The sequence below is a fragment of the Cinclus cinclus genome, chromosome 3, assembly GCF_963662255.1.
Source record: "Cinclus cinclus chromosome 3, bCinCin1.1, whole genome shotgun sequence".
In the NCBI taxonomy this organism is placed as follows: Eukaryota; Metazoa; Chordata; class Aves; order Passeriformes; family Cinclidae; genus Cinclus; species Cinclus cinclus.
The window spans coordinates 69,611,034-69,630,535 of NC_085048.1; the positions used below are offsets into that span (position 1 = coordinate 69,611,034).

Consider the following 19,502-nt stretch of genomic DNA (forward strand, 5'->3'; position numbering starts at 1 on the left):
TGTGAAGTGAATTTTTATAAGCTCTTTTTTGATTGGATAGATACAGTTAGACTTGAGGGACTTGCTTAGGGCTAGTCAGAGAGTTTCCCAAATCCAGCTCAAAAATCTGACTCCTGCCCAAGTACTACAGACTCACACAGAGGATTTAATCCAAAGGTTACATGTCCTCAGGAACCAAAATGTTCAGTTATGCACTTGGCTAAAGGTACTTTAGGCTGTTCTGGGGACTCAATGATCAGATCCTCAGGTGCTTTTAGTGATCTCTGCCACTGGTCTGATTTTTTTAATCTAGTTGTATCGAGCAATCTACATTAGATGTGTGAAGTTAATGACTGCAGCAGACTGAGTTTTGCTTTGCTTTCTTTTGGGTAATAGGACCCAAGAGAAACAAAACTGTGCCAGTATTAGCAACTCTAATATTTTAAAACATGCTTTTTTTTCTTTAAAAGTGCCCCAACCCCATGTTTAAGTTACTTTTTAAAGTAGTAATAAAAATTTTAAAATTTGAACTACATAAGCTACTTTCAGGTTTTGAAGTCAGTGTAATGAAAGGATTGTGACTGGTCTCAGTGCCTTTAAATTGCTCAAAATGGTTTATAAAGGAAAGAATGCCAAATAACCCTGCATCCCCTTGCACGTCTCAATGCTCAGAAATATGAGGGATTGTCCTACTCTACTAGCAGTTGAGCTCCCTGGCCCTACATGGCTTGTACACTTTTGGTCAATTGGAGGCATGAGATAAAATATGTAAAGTTGAATTTCTTTCTCCAGAGCTTGTGCTAGACGGTTTAACCTCACGTTTGCCAGCAGATTGAGAATATCAATGAGTTGTTTCCCAGCTGATGCACAGTAGTACATCATCATGTGTAAACCCTGCGGAAAGCAAAGATTAGAAATTGCTCCAATATTCTGAGAAAAAATTTTACAATTCCTTTGTGCAAGTGGACAGGTGTTTAAAAAACTGTGCTGTGCTAACAGTTATAATTTGCAATCAATTACTTCACCCAGAAATCACCTTCCCTGACTAGGAAAGTTAATTTAACATAAATAACTCTAATGTAGACATTGCCTAGAGTTCCATAATAAGCATATTTATTGGTAAGTTATCTTTAAGGAGGCATGGGGGAAAAGGCTGCCCAGGAAGAGATTCAAAACCACTGGGCTTCACGAGGATTAGAAATCTCAAGTTATTCTTCTTGAAAGTAAAATAAGTGATTTCCTCCCCTTCATGACATCAGTAATAGTATACCTTGGAAATAAATAATTGCTTTGCAGAGATTCTTTTTTATCAATTGTCTAGCTTTGCAGGCTTGGCTGATGGTCTGCAGATAGCCAGAGGACAGTTCTAGACAAGAGCTGGAAAAAGCCTTAGAATCTGGCAAAAGCAATATTCAAAAGGGTGGATTTATGGGTATGATGGTAAGATTAGAGACTCTTAAATTAATGCTGTTTATGCTATCTGTGCTTGTTTGCAATTTTTTTCCTCCTCTTGCTGTTCTTGAGGAGGCACACCTGATGTGGTATTCAAAGCATCTCAGGAAAGATAAAGCTGTATTCTGGAGGAAAAGTTGATAAGTCACACCTCTAGGCCTTAAGGCCTATTTATTTATTTGTTTATTTATTTATTTATTATAAGAAGAAGTCCTGTCATGTTTTTGTGTTGTGATGTAATTAGCCTGATACATGGGAAAACCTTCAAAAATAAGCTTTGGACAAGTACTGGGTCTGGACTAAAAAATAATTACTTTTAAAATTAATATTTAGTATTACTTTTTAAAGCATATTGTCACTATTGGGCTCCATAATTAATATAGCTTCTGTTCATCTGTAACAATTAAGATGGTGTGATATTTTTGTTTCTAATTTAAAATTAAGAAAATGAATACGCTAATATGCTCCCACTACCCTTTTTTGTTAAAAATATCTGATACTTCATGTTAATTTGGCCTTTTCAACACCTGTTTTGCTGGCAGCTGTGTGTGAGTGTGACAGAGTTTTGTGTATTTCTGGTTTATTTTTATAGCAGCCCAGCCAGGACCCTGAGGATTCTTCATGTTCTTCGGCACAACGGAAGCTGAACAGGCAGTTTTACAGATTTGTTATATTCCCTGGCAAGTGGATTAAAGTCTGGTATGATCGTCTTGCCTTGTTGGCATTGTTGGACAGGTAAGCTCTTTTTTTAAAGCTGCACTATGTAGTGTTGCATTGGGTGGCTCCACATGTCCATAAAGCCGTGCTGACCACTAGAGAAGGAGAATTCAGGCTGAGTAGATAGATGTGTTTTTGCTTTCAGTTGAAGTTCAGGGTATGTTTCAGTGGTTCTTGCTACCCTTTGTCTTCAGGTAGAGACTTTCATTCATTTGAGTACCAGACCTGTAAACTAGTCTGTAATTTGACTCTCAGATGTTAGAGACTAAATGATTTCTGATGAGAAAATCAGAAGTAGAAGGGTATTATAAACCAAACACTCAAATCTTTAAAAAAAGAAAAGTATTTCTAGAATGGTATTCAGGTGAAGATTTTTGAGCAGCTGCCTCGGTTCCAGTTCAAGTTTGTCTCTGCTTCTGTTGGGGGTGCAGTGCCATATGGGTTAACCTGGGCTCCACAGCAGAAATATCAGATGGCAGTTTTACCTGATGCAGAAATCAGGCTATGTGTCAGGGAACTTCAAGTCCAAAGCAGATATTTACTTATCTGTGGTGCTTATCTCTGTGTTTCAATTACATGGAAATATTTTCTGCTGATAACCTCTTTTGTTACAGCCTGAATATTAACACTGTTTTTTATCTCAGCTTCACATTCCAGCAGAACAGATAAAACAAATAAAACATCAGATGACAAATTTGGTCTTTCATTCAGTTCTTTGCTGTCAGATGCATATTTTTCATTAATGGAAAGCTTTATTTCCTCATTTAAAAGTGTTTGCGTATTTGATTTTATTTGTAGTTGTTCATGTATTGTTTTTTTTTAATTGTTTGTTTATGCTTTTATAAGCATACATTTTTCTACGTTCAGATCATCTCCATTGTGGAATTCTAATTGGAAAGTGAGATTGGAAGGGATATTAGACGTCAGTGCATATGGCTTTTTTTTCCTATACATTTTAGCTATCATTTTGGATAAGGGTTTTGGCATGGGGATGAAATACTGTTGAACAGATGTAGTTATGGGATCCAGTGAATTCTGATAGCTGCAGCACTGTCAGTTCATACCAGCTACAAATGCAGCTGCCTTGCTCTAATGAATCTATAAACATTTGTACTTCTCCAACACTTTCATTCACATAGGACAGAAGATATAAAGGAAAATGTGTTTGCTGTCCTTCTAGTAGTTCTTGTTTCACTTCTTGGATTCCTGACTCTGAACCAAGGCTTCTGTAAAGACATTTGGGTTCTGTTGTTCTGTCTCGTAATGGCCAGCTGCCAGTATTCTCTCCTCAAGGTAGGACTTGCTTCGTAGACAATTGCTGAATTCTCTTCTAACTTCTCCAAAGACAAAATCTTTTAAGCAAACATCTTTTCTTCTGTTCTGTTTTTAGAGTGTTCAGCCTGATCCTGCTTCACCAATACATGTAAGTCTCAGTCAGTAAAGCAAGTCTTTCTCCTTTATTATCACTTGTGTACTGTGAAACAGCTGACTGTTCAGTGAAATACAGGTATTAGTCATTTGCTGTTCTAGCTGATTTATGAAAAAGACATCTGTGATTTCAAGACTTTATACTAGGTTTAATTATTTTTAAGCTATTTGAAGTTATCACTGCTATTAGAAAAGTGTTTTCCCTTTAAGTTAATATGTGCAGTGAAAAATTTATCTGGACTATCTTGCTGATATTTGATCCTGTGACAACACAAAACTTTTCTTTGCTTTCCTTTAGAAACAGACAGAAAAGACCAGAAGCTCCAGACTAGCTAGCAGCTCAGTCATTGCTCAGTTAGAATTTTTATTTTTTTTTCTTTGAGCCTGGGGCTTGATCTTTCTAGTTTTCTGCTAGTGAAGATTTACTTATTAAAATTATTATTAGCTCATCAAATGGCACAGGTGTTTTCCCTTTGTTACAATATGGTCACACTTTCTGTGCTTCTGTCCTGAAGAAATGGCCAAATCTTTGGGTGAATGTAGGATGTAAGGATCCTTGCTGATTGCAATAGGGTTTTTTTATTTGATATATCTAAGAAATTGAACTCTGATGGTTGCCAACCACCTTGCAGAGAACCAGTTCTTTACAGAAGTCTGTACTTGTTATAGGACTGTTCTAGGGGCATCATCCTACAACTTTAACCCTACCACTCCACCTATCATAGTGTCTCAGCATTTTTTATTTGTGGACATTGGAAGACATTTCAGTGGCCATAATGCCTTTTCCTTTCTTTTACACTGCATGCTAATTGCTTATGTTTCTTATTTAGCTGTTTGGATATTTTTGAGGATACCCTCTCTTCCCTCAGGTTTTAGAAATTACATGTTGAAAACTTGAGGTCTGGTGGATCATTTCCCTTTGGCAGGGAGCAATTACTTTTGTCAGTTTAGAGGCTAGAAATACAGGGTGAACTTGATGTTATTTATGTATGCATTCTGCATGCTTCACTAGATGGATTTCAGAAGATTCTCTGTTTTTTTTCCCATGCCACTTAATACAGGGTGATGTTATGGTGGTTTTGGTTATAATGCATTCATAGGAAATACCTGTCTGCATAAAAAGTAGAGAAAGGTAATAAACAGCAACTTAGCCACTGTAGGGTAATATTTCCAATACAATAAAGAAATAGTCCAAGCTCAGTGAAAAATTGGGGGATCTTGTATGTACATAATTTATATTACAATATAATTTATATTTAGAATATAAAGTCAGCTCAACTGGCATCTGTCTAGATGTAATAATGTGAACTGTAATCAAGTAATTTGCACTTAATCAGACATTAATAATGTGTATATTGGTTTCAAGTGGGTGGCAAACAGTTTAATCAAAACTTTATTATGAACCTGTCCACCCCATATTTTTTACAGTATTAAACACAAGGTAGTGTTTAAACAGGACTTTTTTTCTTTGAAATCCAGGTCTGAATTTCAGGTTCTCATATTACTATTGAAAGTGTTATTTGCTGTACTGTATTGTGTAAGTCATGCAGCAATGGAACAAAGTAACAATAGGTGTATTCCCATCTTCCTTTTTCTTTCCCAAGACTTTGTTAGGGATACTTTCTTGCAAACTTTTCCGTGCATATGCGAACTCCTATAGAAATAAAATTCAGAAAGTTTCTCCACTAAGGGTTTTAAGGTGGAGGTGTTGTGGTGCTGAAATAGAAGATTAGCAATTTCTACACTACAGCTTTTTAACACAATAGGTATTTGTAAAGGCTAACTTGAGCTACTGAGCACCTGAGAAACAGGACAAGAAGGCGAGAAGAGCTACTCCATGTACTGTTTTATAATTCATGTGACTGCATTAAATTTAAAGAGAATAATGTCTCTTGATGTTGGTGTAAGGATGCAGAACAGCAGAGGGGATTAAAGAATGATCTCTATCACACCCATGAATGAAAATGCAGATGAGATTTTCTTTGTGAGTGTGAAACAAACCATCATTAGCTTCAGATCTGCACAATGAATTAAGCTCTATTCAAGGATCTGTGAGTAGCCACTAATGTGTTGACCTTCTCCATAGCTGCCAAGGAGGTTCCAAACTTCTTCCCTATCTCACCTGCTGCATTTGTTAGTGTTTGGTAAGACGTTGTCATCTCTAGCCTGTAGCATTTTGAAAGACTGTTTTAATATAGTATCCAGTGAGCTCAGAAAGCACAGCACCTACAGATGCCATAAGATTTTGTTCCAAACTCCTCCTGAGTGCCATTTGCTGCTCTTGAGGAAAACCTGTCATTTATTGTTGCTTCAGGTTTAGTACTGGTGCCTGCTATAAGATGAGAGTTTAATTTTCCTGTCATCTGGAGATTTAGCCTTTCCAGTTCTGGTCCATTGGGAGCTGGTGGCCTGTAGCTGCTATTTACACAGGGACATGTGATTCTGGGATGGTGAAATTTGGGAACAGCCTCCTCACTGGAGTGGTAGAGAGAAGCAAATCAAGGTCATTCCAAAGTGTGTTATATTTTGCTGTTAGTGACCTGATCCAAGCAACCTACTGGTGACTGCAGAGTATTAAAATTCAGGGATCTAGGAGATCCTTGTCATGTGCATTCAAAGGTTTTAGAAAAACCTTAGGCAAGGTGTTACATTTAGTAAATGGCTCTATAGAAGGATAGGAGAGCTTGTCTCAAAGTACCTCGTAAGACACATGTATAGCTCAGGATCTAGCTTGGGCTTACAAAGGCATTTGAGCTTGAAAGATTGCAGTCTTACTCTTAAGATTTAGAGAATCTCTTGCATAATCCTTATCTCAGTCCTGTTTTGTACCAAAGCAGACAGCTAACTCAGTTGTGTAGCTATCATAGGCAGTTTCCTAAATCCCATAAGGCACTTACAAAGTATTTTTAATTTGTCTCTGTAAGCTTTTCTGTAGAACTGAGCACATGCACATTTCTTTATATAAAAATGCCTTCTGTCTTTCTTCTTTTACATGTGTGCACCCACAAACAAAAAAACGCCATTAGACCTTTCTAAAATTTTCCCATCAAAATGCTTTGCAGTTAAAACTACTGTTTTAGTATATGTGTTTGTGAAATTATTCTTTGTTGAAAGTCTTAATATTTTTACAGAAATATGAGATGCATCACTGCTGTGTTGGTAAGATGTGAATAAGTATTTGAAACATATTAATAAGAAACATGGATATTACAAAGGTGACTTTTTTTAGCAGACTTTGGGAAAGGAAGAGCTTTCACTGAAATTTTTATTAGTGAAGGAAAAAAAGATTATTTAACAAATGAGATCTAAAATATAAAAGGAACTGTGATTCATTGTTTAAATTCTTCTAAACAAGAATACAGAGTGGAGTCTTTTCACCAAGATTAAATCGGTTTTGCATGTCAAAATTTGGTGAGCTTGTCTAGTAAAACAAAATGAGACCTAAATATCTAAAATACCTTGTTAAACAAGTTGTGCTGCCACATGCCCATTTTGGTGAAGAGCTGCTTAGTTTTATCTTTCAGTGGCAGGTACAGGAGGGCTTTTTTTTCCTGTTTGTTTGTTTGTTTCTAAAACCTTAAAAATTTAAATGTAATGTCTATTCAATGGGCTGTGGCTTTTGAGAAGTGATTCTCTCTTTCCCAGAAGGTGTCCACTGTTGCCCTCAAACCTGTCATGTCCCAAATAATGCCCCTCACATGTAGCATGTAAATGACAGTGAAATACCACACTAATACTTGCAGCAGCTCCTCTCTTTCTTGTGTTGTGTTGCTTTGCATGTTCCCCAGATGTGGGGATTGGAGTACTTGTAGTGCTCTAGGAAGCTCATTCGGTTTGAGGGCACCCCAAGTAGTGCAAGAGCTCTGCAGAAACTGCCCTTCGGAGTGCATTGCTGCTGCATTGCTTGGCTTTTTTTGATAAGATTCTAGAAAGATCTCAGGACTCTGTCTCATTACCCGCCATCACCATCTGAAAAACAGGGAAGGTAGTATTTGCTCACATTTTGCAACTTCCAGAAAACCTCTGGAATCTGCTTCCTCAATCATAAGTGGCATTACTGTAGTTAGCCTGGTAAGAGTGATTGAATTAATCTATTCTAACTAAGACAGAAGTGACTTAGAATGATCATTCAGTGCCACTGCCTGACCACTTCAGGGCTGACCAAAAGCCAAAACAAGTTATTAGGAGCATTGTCCAAATGCCTTTTCTAAACACTGATGGGCTTGGGGGCATCAACCTCTCTAGGAAGCCTGTTCCTGTGTTTGGCCACCTTTTCAAAAGGAATACCCCTGCCTGATGCAGCTTAGAGTCATTCCCACACATCCTGTCACTGGATGGGACAGGAGATCAGCATCACCTTCTCCACTTCCCCTCCTCAGGAACTGGTAGGGAGCAATGAAGTTGCCCCTCGGCCTTGTCCTCTCCAAACTACATAAACCCAAAATCTTTAACTGTTCCTTATAGGATATTCCTTCCAACCATTTCACCAGCTTTGTTGCTGTCCTCTGGATGCCTTCAGGGACCTTCACATCCTTTTTAAATTGTGAGGCTTAAAACACACAGCACTCAAGGTGGGGCTGCACCAGTGCTGAGTAGAACAGGATAATTGCCTCTTGACCAGCTCATATTACTGTGTTAGATGCACTCCAGATGCAGTTTTCTCTCTTGGTTGTTGGCACTCACAGCAGACTTGCATTGAAACTGCTGGTGAGCAGCACCCCCAGATCCCTTTCTGCAGGGCTGCTTACCAGCCACTCATCTCACAATTTATACTTGTGCCTGGCATTACTCCATCCTAGGAGCGGGATCCAGCATTGCATCTCATTAATCGCTGCCCAGTGTTTCAGTCTATCTAGTTCCCTCTGCAAGCCACCTGACCTTCAACAGAGTCAACAGCACCTCTGGGGTTGGTATCTTTGGCAAACTTGCTAAATGGTGCAGTCAGTTCCTACATGCAGATCTTTGATAATCTGTTGAGCAGAACTGGCTCTAGAACTGAGCCTTGAAGAGCTTCACTGCTGATGGTCACCAGCCAGATGTGGCCCCTTTCCCTGCAGCCCTTTGAGCTCCGCCTACCCTTCAGCCAGTTCTTCACCCATTATACCATAAACTACTTTAGAAATAAGAGTTAAATATATGCTGTAATCCTAATTGAGTATATCGGTGTCCTGCTTGGAACTGCAGGATGTGTTGTGTTAAACTTCTGGGCTTGTAGTCATCAAATCTGTCTTAGCCTGCTTTCAAAGAATCACCATGCAAAGACAAAAGTGGCTTCCATAGTTCAAGAGGTGAGACAAGAATGTAACATCACGATAAAACAGAATTTGATCTGGAGCAAACATCAGGATATAAAACTTAAAGCAATTGTTTCGGTGCATATTTATTGGTTTCTTTTCCTAAGGCACAGCTCATATTTTACATAAATGATGTTTAAAAAAAAAAGGCAGTAGTAAAATTGAAATTGATTAAACAGCAAGGATTTGTGTCCCTGACTTGATTCACATTCCAGTGATGTGAGGCACAATATAAGCCCCCTAGTTCCCGGTAATCTGCCACCTTGTTAACTGATTGATCCCAAAAGAGAGCACAGTTCAGTTAATAGCAATCTAACATACGGGCTTGGCTGGCAGCCAAACAAACACGGCCACAGTTTCAAGTCAGTAAGTAGACTCAAAAAAAAGACAGGATCTTTTATTATGCTCACTTAAATTACGATTTTCAAATAAGAACAGTTGCACAGCAGCTTTATGCAAAGCAAACTTGGAATCTCTTCACTTTGCTCCTGGCTTTTCACACTCAAGGAATCTTTTGACTCATCAGTGTTTGAAATGTCTTAATTACCCTTAAGCTTGCTACCAGGAGAATTATTAAGGTTCTTCTTAAGTGTCTGTTAGTTTCCCTGGCCTGCAGGCCCACAGGAGTGTTTTGTGGGATTAGTGGGAATCAGTTGTTTGAGAGACGTGTATGAAAGACATCAGTTGAGATTCCTTCCACATCGTAATTCCTTTGGATCATCATTTCAGAGTGCCTTATGAGAAGCAGACCAGAAACTGCTGATGAGTGTCACCCTGTTCAGAAGGCATGCTGATTTGCTGTCAAGTGGTTCAAAGATACAAAAAAATTAAATTGGTGAAGAAAAATCCATCCCCATGCCTCACACGCTACCAGGGATGTGCTCTATTCTATTTTTTCTTCCTGGGATTCAATTAAAAATTAAGTTAATTTTGTATTTCATAAAGTAAAAAAAAATAAAGTCAAGCCACCTGAAGCAGATGTTCTTTAAAATAAAAGAAATATAGAGAAAAATTATTTTTCTACTGAAAAGAAAGACTCAGACAGATTGAGGTCTTTTTCTCCACAGAAAATGATGACTCCTGGAATTAGTAAATTTTGAAGGGTTCAGAAAGATAGGTTTTCAAAGACATGAATGATTGCTGGAGTCAGTCTTAACTGCTCATTGTGTCTTTTGAAAGTCTGGAGATGATAAAATACCTTGTAACATTTTTATTAGTACTTATGTATAAGTCATTAAAATATTTTGTCTGACCCCTGACCCTCTCTCCAGGTTAATGCAGTACATGCAGTAGAAGAATGAATATAAAATTCTAACTGTTTTGGTTTTTTCTTCCAGGGACACAATAAAATCATAATCTACAGCAGACCTGTATATTTTTGTATATTGTGTGGCCTTATTTTGCTGCTAGATGCTGGATCTAAAGACACAAATCCTCCTGTTTATACAATGTATGGCCTGAAGCTCTTCTCACCCAGATCTCTCCAGTCAGCCAGAGACCATGTAATAGGTGAGTCAATATTTTTCCTAGGACTGCAAAAAGAGATTAAGTTGTGAGTCTCTATTTTCCCATGCTGACAATCAAATGCAAGTTATGGAGGCACAACTCAAAGTCAAATTGATTGAAACATTTGGAATGACTTAAGATGGGGCAGGGGGCTTCTGGGAACCTTCCCTATGCAAAAGGAGTTCTTAATGAAATGAGGCTCATAGAAATGTCTCCATGGAAAACTAGAAGTCACTGATGTTATTAGCAAAAATCATCATCTGTGAAATGCAGTTAATCTTTGTAACGGCTTGTCTGTGTGGAGCAGTTACTGCAGAATAACTTGAGTTTTAAATTTAATGGCTGGAAGCTAATCTATGCCAGTTCCTCACATGGGCATCAATTTTCTGATCATGAAGAAAGTGCTTTATCTTGGTTTAGTTTAATCATACTTACCATGAGACCAGTTAGTGTGGAGCAGCCAAATCTGCAGTAGCTCTTTCAACCTGTTTCCTTCTAGAATCACATTCTGAGGTTGCTGAGGACATTCAGATATTGCCCCAAGACAGGTCTGATGGTCCCTTGGCACTAATTTGGAGTGGCCACAGCTGACATTACCTTATTCTGTCAGGACACTTCTTCCTGTTGCACACCACACTTACAGTCTATAACTGTGATGTTACACCAGCTGAGTCACAGAATCAAGTGCTGGACTGGACTCCCATGAATAGTGCAACACTGTTAATGTACAAAGTAAGAAATGTGAGGTTTACTGTAAAAGTTGTGAAAATTTCTCAGAAAGCTGTGTTTTTGTGTACCAAAGATGGTCTGTTAGTTTGTGAATTTAGAACCAGGAGAAACCACTGTAGTAGAAGAAAAATATTTTTGTGATATAGTATATGACCTTTGAAGTCTTTGTTCACCTGTGACTGTTGTACTTGCTTTTTGTCATACTCAGGTCAGACTTACTTCCGGAGAGGCATAGTGTTTTTATGAAAGCCTCCTGATCCTTAACTATGGCTCCCAGTTCTTCTCACCAGAAACAGTGGAATGTGAAGGGCTGCATCTCACTTATTTTAATTAGCTCCTTTCATTACTTTACTTTGGTCTCATTTAAGTTTCTCCTTACATCTTATTTTCTCTGTCTGTTAAAGGTGAACAGTAAAAATGCTGATAAATAATTCAACAAGAATTGTAGATGACACTGGGGATAGAGATAAATGAAAAACTATAGCAACCAGTATAAGAAAACAAAGTGTGGTTATAAATGTGTTAATTTTGGCTGGTTTCAAAAGAGATGGCAGAGCATGTTCTTGAAGCAAGGAGGGGGTGAGGGAGAGAGGAAAGACAGGCTCATCTCCCTCACTGGCATGTGTTAAACGACAAAGAGAGAAAAAACCCTTTCCCTCTGCTTGTCCTCTGTTCTTATTTTGCTGATGTATATTGATTGATGTTTGATGCTGTGCTTTGGCTATTCCTTTCTTTGTCTCTATGGGAGTTCTAACTTCTGGCTGCTGTGAGTGGTTGCAGTTGTTCACAGTGCAGTGATCTCTGTAAGCCATGGTAGTCTGGCATCTTGCTGCACTTTTAGTGTAGTTTCTCTTAGGTAATGAAGGTATAGAAGTATTTGGTTTGGGCTATACAATAATGAGGGAAGTTGGTCCCTCTGAATACCAATAAAGTCTTACTACTGTCTTGCAGTTCTTCCTATTGGCTAGGTATTTTTTATATCTTCTTATTGGTCTGTCATCATATGGTGACTCTTTAGTTTATATTTTAATCGTAATTTATTGTGGTATTTGGAGTTGATATGTTTGGAAGTCAGAGAATTTTCGACACTGTATTGTAAGAACCAAGGAAAGGAAAAGTATTTTTATTTCAGTTGTTTATTACAATAGAAAGCAAAAGCCATGGAAATCATAGAACATACCAAAGAGCTTGTGTGATGCTGCATATTATACTCTGATAAAAGTCTTGAAACAGGGTCATAAAAGAAAATAATTGCAGATTGGTTAGGTGTTTAAACTAATTGCTTATGAAACATGGTTTTTAACATGTTCATTTATTTTCAATCTACTCATGATCTGATTCTGTTTCATTTTAAATTGGTGATGATTCTGTTACTGATTTATATTCCTGTTAGTTGGGGGTTCATGACTAATTCTTACTGTGGCTTCCATCTTGAATTCCTTATTTCAGTTAACATTTTTGCTAGATTAACATACAGAGTGCAAGTAAGGGCACAGACAAAGTGCAAGTAAGGGCACAGACAACCAACCTCAGTCACTGGGAGTTACAGGTGTGGTTAGTGACAAAAGTCATTGTGCATTTTATATACAATAGTTCTTGTGATGAAACCATTTAGACATTCAACAGGTAAGTGAAATTATTTGGCAGAAGATTTAAGAATCAGAAGATGGCAAAATCTTGTGATAGTGAGTCCTCTCCCTGCTCCATTTAACAGTGACTGAGCTTCTGTCAAGGGAAGAAAGCCTATGAATGTTATGCTCTCCCATGTTCAGGAGTGGAGAAACAAAAATACTTTCTCACTGAAATAATGCTTTTTATTTTCCTTGTGAAAGCAACATTTTTTACTACTCAGGTATATAATTTTTTTTAAAATAATCTTCTTCTAAATGTCTAAAATGTTGGCAACGTGATGTTGCCATTCTATGTTTCTCAAAAGACATAAATTTTCCAAAGTCATATTTTGTGTTTCCCTCTCACATTTACATGATAGGTGCTTGTTTAGAGGAAAACTGTAGTGTTAAATGCAGCAGCTTGCATAATGATCTCTTAGTGGTCCAGCTTTTAAAGATGTTATGGGTCTGTATGAAAATGCGTGATGTGTAAAGAAATTCTCTCTGGACCTAATAATGCAATTTCATAGGATTAATCAGTTACTTTTATTGTCTACTTCCCAAAAGGGAAACTGCTGCTTCTAAGTTCAATCCTTTTGTAGGTGACAGCTGTTTATTTTCCTGTCCACTGTGCTCCTTGGTGCAGGATGAGAGAAACTAAGCTGCCTTAGCTAAAGAAGTTGCTAGGGTTTTTCAAGGTATTAATAGAGAGTGGATGAGGTGAGGACAGTCTTATGGTCAACTAGCTTTTCCCTTCCTGTTTACATTTGTCTCTATATATCTTGGTGTACTGTCAACTCTTTAATCTCATCCTTCCTTCTGCTACTCTTATTTGACCTGTGAGGTTGCCACAACAAAGGCAATCATTTGGGCTGTAAGTCAGTAGTCTTTTAGATGAGTTCTGGCAGTTCTGCAAGTCCTCTGCCCATGGAACAATATCTTCTGAGAATTTCAGCAGTGTGATTTCAGGATAGTTAATCCATGGCGGGTCCACACAGCCTGCTGAGCAGTTTTCTGTCATGCTATTGCCTGTCTTCAAGAGTGATCCTTGCTTGGCTTGGCTTGGCACGACTTGGTGGAATATCTAAAAATGTGCACAGTAATAGAGGAAGAGGAATTTAATATTGGCATTTGTATGTAAAAGACTGAGAAGAGAGTATTTGCTCATCTTACGTATGGATAATCTGTGCCAGTAGTGGGAAGTAGTGTTGAAGGTGCATTGTGAATCCAAGTATACTTAAGTGAGTGTTGTCTGTATTTAACACTTGAGCATGTTGTTTTCTTTCCTGTGCTGGACTTTCTCAGCAAGATTTACAGTATTAGATAACAGTAGCATGTAATACAGCGAAGATAAAAGCTGTCAGATCAAACTTGGTGTATTGTTTCCTCTTAGCACAAGTAAGTGCTTACTAAGATGCCTTAGTAAGATGACCTGGCAGATGTGAAATTAGCATTCAGCAAAGAACATAAATCCTATTGTTTCCTTATCAAAAATCTGACCAGGGGAATGGGCAATAAGTTGTACTAGTGATTTGTTTAATTTACTTTTTATGAGAATGAATAGGAGGAAACTGCAGTCTTCCTAGGATCTAAAGAAATTAAGACATACTGGTTTACAAGGAAGAGTGGCTGACACTTCTCTCTCTGCTGTGCAGAACATTGTGGTACTAGTATAATGAAGTAGTAAGAATATGAATATGATTAAATATGTGTGTGTATCCTTGAACGTTTACACTTGGGTCAAGTGTGTATTTAGATGCTTTGCTCAACAGCCTTGCTTAGCATTTTCTGTGGTGGAGCTGAGTAAATTAATGGGGGGGAGGGCTGCTGGAAGTGAACAGAACAGAGGACTAGCAGCATGATTACCTGAATTATGACTCCTGTTTTTCCTTATCTGTGAGGCACCCGTTAAAACTGGCATTGCTATTCAGAAAGAGAGTATGTAAAGCTGCAAGACTGGGTTTTACCCCTGAGTTTCTCTCCTGTTTTTAATGTTCTTTCACTACTGTGAAGTTAAAGTCCATTCTTCTGGAAGTTGGTGGAATATTCTGGGGAAGCTTCACCATATGTTTCTCCCATTTCTGGGGGCTGCTATAAGTGTCTGCTCTTGATTGCTGGAAGAGGCAGGATACTGTGATAGCCAAGATATTTCAGGTCTGAGATATTAATTTTTTTTTGCTTATATTGAATTGTTATAGCTGTTTTTGAACCATCTCAGATTCAAGGAAGAAGTTCCAAAGTCTGTAAATTAAAATTTCTCTACTTTGAAAGGAACAAATATAACCTTGAAAGTATTTGAGAAGCAGTAAGGAGGCTATATAATGCTATTTTTTCTGCCACTGTTTTTTATCCAAAATCAATCTTAAGGTTAACACTGAGCTTTAGTTTCTTATGTGTAAAATAGCATTATTGATTTTGAATACATGAGAAGGAAAGTGTAATCATTGCTGCTAAGGTTAAGGTACGTTCACTTGAATAATCTTAAGAATTTATTACAATGATTTCTTATTCTGCTGTCATGCATATTTCTTTATTTTCCATACACTGGATGTGTGACTGTCCTCTAAAATACCTTTTTTTTTTTTTCCCCTTAGTGTTTTTATATTGCTTTCCTGCAATTTCTCTTCTTGGACTTTTCCCTCAAATCAATACCTTCTGCATTTATCTTTTGGAACAAATAGATATGTTGCTTTTTGGTGGTTCTGGTAAGTAGCCATCTGTAGCCTGAGCTATCCCTTTCTGGGTTTATAATCTCAAACTGAAATATATTATTGCATGTTACATAGCACAGTGCATGTTAAAGCTCATCAGCTAATCCTATTCATCTAACAGTGGGGTGAATACTTGTAAGACCCACTTGATTTGATTTCTTTTTGCTTTTGCAAAGTTGTATACAAGTTTTCAATACTATAGGTTGCAGATTATGGTTTATATCAAAGAGCTTTTTCCTGGCATGTGTGATGTGGATCTTTACTATACTTATTCAAAAACAAAAACTTTAACTTTCTTTTTCTGTTAGCATCTAGGAAAAAGAATTGCATTCTTCCACAGAAAGGCATATTAAGATATTTGATGTGTGATATTTTTTGTGCTATTTCAGTCAGATATTAATGAGGCCTTTGAGAGATGAGATTTTTTGTTGGTAGTGGGAATTTTTTTTTTTTTTTTTAAGTAGCAGGGAAGATTGAGATGCATCTACTGTCATCTTAGTTTGGGTCAGAAACAAAGTTCCTCCCACTTACCACATGTCTCTATTTCAGCTGCTGCTGGGTTCGTATCTGCACTGTACAGCATTTCCCGAAGCTTTGTTGTTCTCATTGTCCTATACGCCTTCTGCTTCAGTGCAGTGAAGGTAAGCCAGAAAAGCAACACTGGAACAGTTCAAAATTTCAAGCTGGAAACTGATGTAATCTAGGGAGAGTAGCATTTTTTGGTCCTACATTGTCGTTGCTTATCAAGATAAGCTTTGCAAGCCATGCTTCAGTTTCTGCATGTTAGTTACACTGAAATAGACCAAAACTGTAGCAGAAATTCTGAAGTAAATGTGTATCTAATACCTGTGATTATTTGCCTCTTATATGTATCAGTCTGAAATGATCCACTGAATTTTCTCTACAAACATAAATAGCAGCCTTGACTTAAAAAGCTGCATACTCTGTTGACCTGCGTAGCCAGGTCAAATTTGCTCATAATTTCTAGTAAGGTTTTTGCTGTTGCTTCATAAGAATATGCCTAAGAACATAAACGTTGAGCAGACCGGTGGACCATCTAAGTAAGTAATGTGTCTATGTCCACAGGAAAATGAAATTTAGGAATCTAATGCAAGCCAGATGATTGGGTTTGCCACTTTTTTCCCCTAATATCCCACAGTTGTTACACTAGGGATGTTAGCGAGTGTGCTTATATCATTTGGTGTCTATGGAATTTTCTATGAATTTAAGTCCCTTTCTGAATGTCCTGGTCCTCTCTGATTCCACAGCTTTGTGCCAACAAATTCTAGATATTCACTTTGTGCTTCGTGCAAAGCAGTGCTGTCCTTTGTTGGTTTTAAGCTGATATGCTAATTTCACCAGGTCTTCCTGATGCCTAGTATTGTAGGATTTGTGGGAAACCTGGTCTGCATTCTTTTAATCTGCTGCCTTTACAGTTTTGCAGGCATCAGATATATCCCCCCAGCCATCTCTTTAAACTGTTGAGTCCCAGCCTTTCTTGTGTCTCCCTGTAAAGCAGCTTTTTTCTCAGAGGTAGCTCAGTTAGTCACCCCACTCTGTGCTTTCTCTTGCTCTGCTATTAACTTCAGATGTGGAGAGTCAGTTGTGTATGGTGCTCAGGATGCAGGTGTGCCACAGCTCTCTACACTGGCATAGGATTTATTCCCTTACCAGTGATGCCCAGTTTGGGGTAATATTCCACCTAAAGCTTTTTTTAAATGATTTTTTTTAAATTTTAATGTGTAGTTGCCTATGTCCTCTGCATGGGACATTTAAAAAAATGGCAATGAAATTTTGTCTGCGTTCAGGTGGTTGGCTGTAAAATTCCCAGTGAATACAGCAAGATCAGAGTCTCATGTTAGACTTGTAAGAAGATTTACACTGTAAGGACAGCCTTTTGGCAGTGTTTCATTGAGGGCTGGATGCTGTCAGTGTCCATGCAGGTGGGCAGAAGGATGTGGAGCTCTGGTTGACAAGCTGCCCTTGACATCTTGTGGGCACATGTCAGAGGAAGCTTTGTGGTGGCACATGCACAGCACTCATGGAGAACCCAGTATGAGGTTCTGCATCTGCCAAGGATGTATAATGTCAGCACCCAGGCTGGTGATTTACACAGATGAGAGTGGCAGTCAGGTATTCCTTTAAGGGAATTCTTTTAGGAATGTCAGTATTTCTTATCGTAGCTTCAACAATTTTTCACTTGAAATCTTGAATAGGAGCCTTAAATCAAAGAAGGACAATTATAATGCCTTAATGGTTACTTGTAGATGATCAGAACTGGCTGTGTGTTCTTAACCACTCCCAATAATAAGGTAAAATGTGTTAAACACATTTGGTGGCTTGAGTCCTTACAAAATAAATTACAGTGACTAAGCTGCTGTGTTAAAACACTTGAAATTAAATGTCTTTGAACATGTAGTGCTCTCCCAGGGAATGTCCTGTCACCTGGCTCACCCAGTTTCTCAGTTGTAATGGTTAGACCTGACCCAGTTGTATGATTGATGCTACAAAGGTTAACTGCTGCTTGTGCAGTTTCCTGCAAAAGGAGCCAGTACTCCTACTACTGTTTTCTGGCTATATTAACAATTTGGAAACTGGCAGCTGGGCTGGAGAAGGAGGCTCTCCTTAAGGAAGAACAGAGGTAGAAAATAGGTAACTGGGATGAGAAACAATGATAAAAATGAAAAGAGCTACATGGAGGGCAGCAGTTAAACTACTGTTAAACAGCAAATACCTGGGGATGGATTTTTTTTTTCCTATTTTTTTCTCATTTTTTCTTCCGAAGATTAACAGAGGATGATTCACTAGTTGGAGGGTAGGGAAGTTGTGCTATGGATGCTTCAAAAAATGTTTTTTGTAAACAGTAGGGGAAAAAAGCCACTTAAAATAGTTTACATATTCTTTTCTCAGCATAATACTTTAAATTACAGCATGCAGGTGGCTTTGTAGATAAGCAATCTTCTCATGGATTAGGCTTCAAACTGCTTAGAAATATGCTTTTAATGCTACCTTGAAGTTGAGTGCTGTGAAAGATTTACAAGATAGCTGTTGTAAATTACTAATATTAAGTTCAGACTTACTGTTCACACAGAAGTTAGAGTTAATTTGAATTTTAATGGCACTATTCTTATAAAGGCACTTCTGAGGAGGTTAATTTAAAGCATGTAAAGATGATTCCTCTTGCTTCAGCTCATAATCCCAGTCTATCAGGGTGCTTGAAATTTCATAAATTTTTTTCTTCTAGGACTTATGAAATAAGCACTTGTGCTATACCTCCTTGTTTTTCAGTCAGGTCCAGAGATTTTTACTTTGAACTGATTTCTGTAATGTTGTGCGAGAATGATTATTTGGTTGATGGAGGAAGTGTAGAAATGGGCTTAATCTGATCCTGAATAGGGCCCACTGTGAAAGGTGGTCTAATACCCCTGTAAATAACTCGAACTGTTTTGGTAAGTAGTGAGCAGCAATTTATGATCTTAATCAGTGAAGATTTAAATTTTTGGTGTGCTAGAAATTGTAGGGTTTAACTCAAGACTGAGCAAATGTTGTAGTCTGTTTCACTGAGGTGTTTGCACAACAGTGATAACATGGTTTTCTTCAAGCTAGAAGGAACATTTCTTCCATACTTGCATTTTATAGCTTTTATTTTTAATTCGTATTTTATTCTTTTTACTTTTGGTCAGTTTGCCAAAACCAACAGAGCAAAATTTTCAGTATTTATGGAGGTAAAAAAAAAATCAAAAATCACCATAACCAAAATTTTTCAGGACAGGGAAACATGATGGATTCAATTTGGCAGAAGACTTCTGGGTTGCAAAGCGTATTTTTTTGGCTGAAATGTAGCATCCTCAAATGTCAACTCTATTTATTGGCAGAACATCTTATAGCTCAGCAGGTGTAACTACCAGAGTTCTATTTCCTGAAATAAATAAGAGAATGGATCTCTTAAGTGATTTTGTGCTTTTTGCTGGTGAACAGTTGCTCACATCAAATGCCCAGCCTGAAGAACATTCTGGGGTTATCAGGCTTGATTCTCTCCTTACTTAAGTGGTTGTGATGTTCTACTTGTAATCTTG

The 19,502-nt window shown here is 37.8% G+C and overlaps 1 protein-coding gene across 1 annotated transcript in view; it reads left to right on the plus strand.

Moving 5' to 3' along the window:
* Positions 1 to 19,502, plus strand: part of PCNX2 (pecanex 2) — a 150,614-nt gene that overhangs the window by 35,750 nt on the left and 95,362 nt on the right. The window contains exons 10-15 of the mRNA XM_062489044.1: positions 2,024 to 2,166; positions 3,288 to 3,441; positions 3,539 to 3,571; positions 10,208 to 10,379; positions 15,310 to 15,420; positions 15,976 to 16,067. Coding sequence (XP_062345028.1) covers positions 2,024 to 2,166; positions 3,288 to 3,441; positions 3,539 to 3,571; positions 10,208 to 10,379; positions 15,310 to 15,420; positions 15,976 to 16,067 — 705 coding nt within the window. The remainder of the gene's footprint in view (positions 1 to 2,023; positions 2,167 to 3,287; positions 3,442 to 3,538; positions 3,572 to 10,207; positions 10,380 to 15,309; positions 15,421 to 15,975; positions 16,068 to 19,502) is intronic.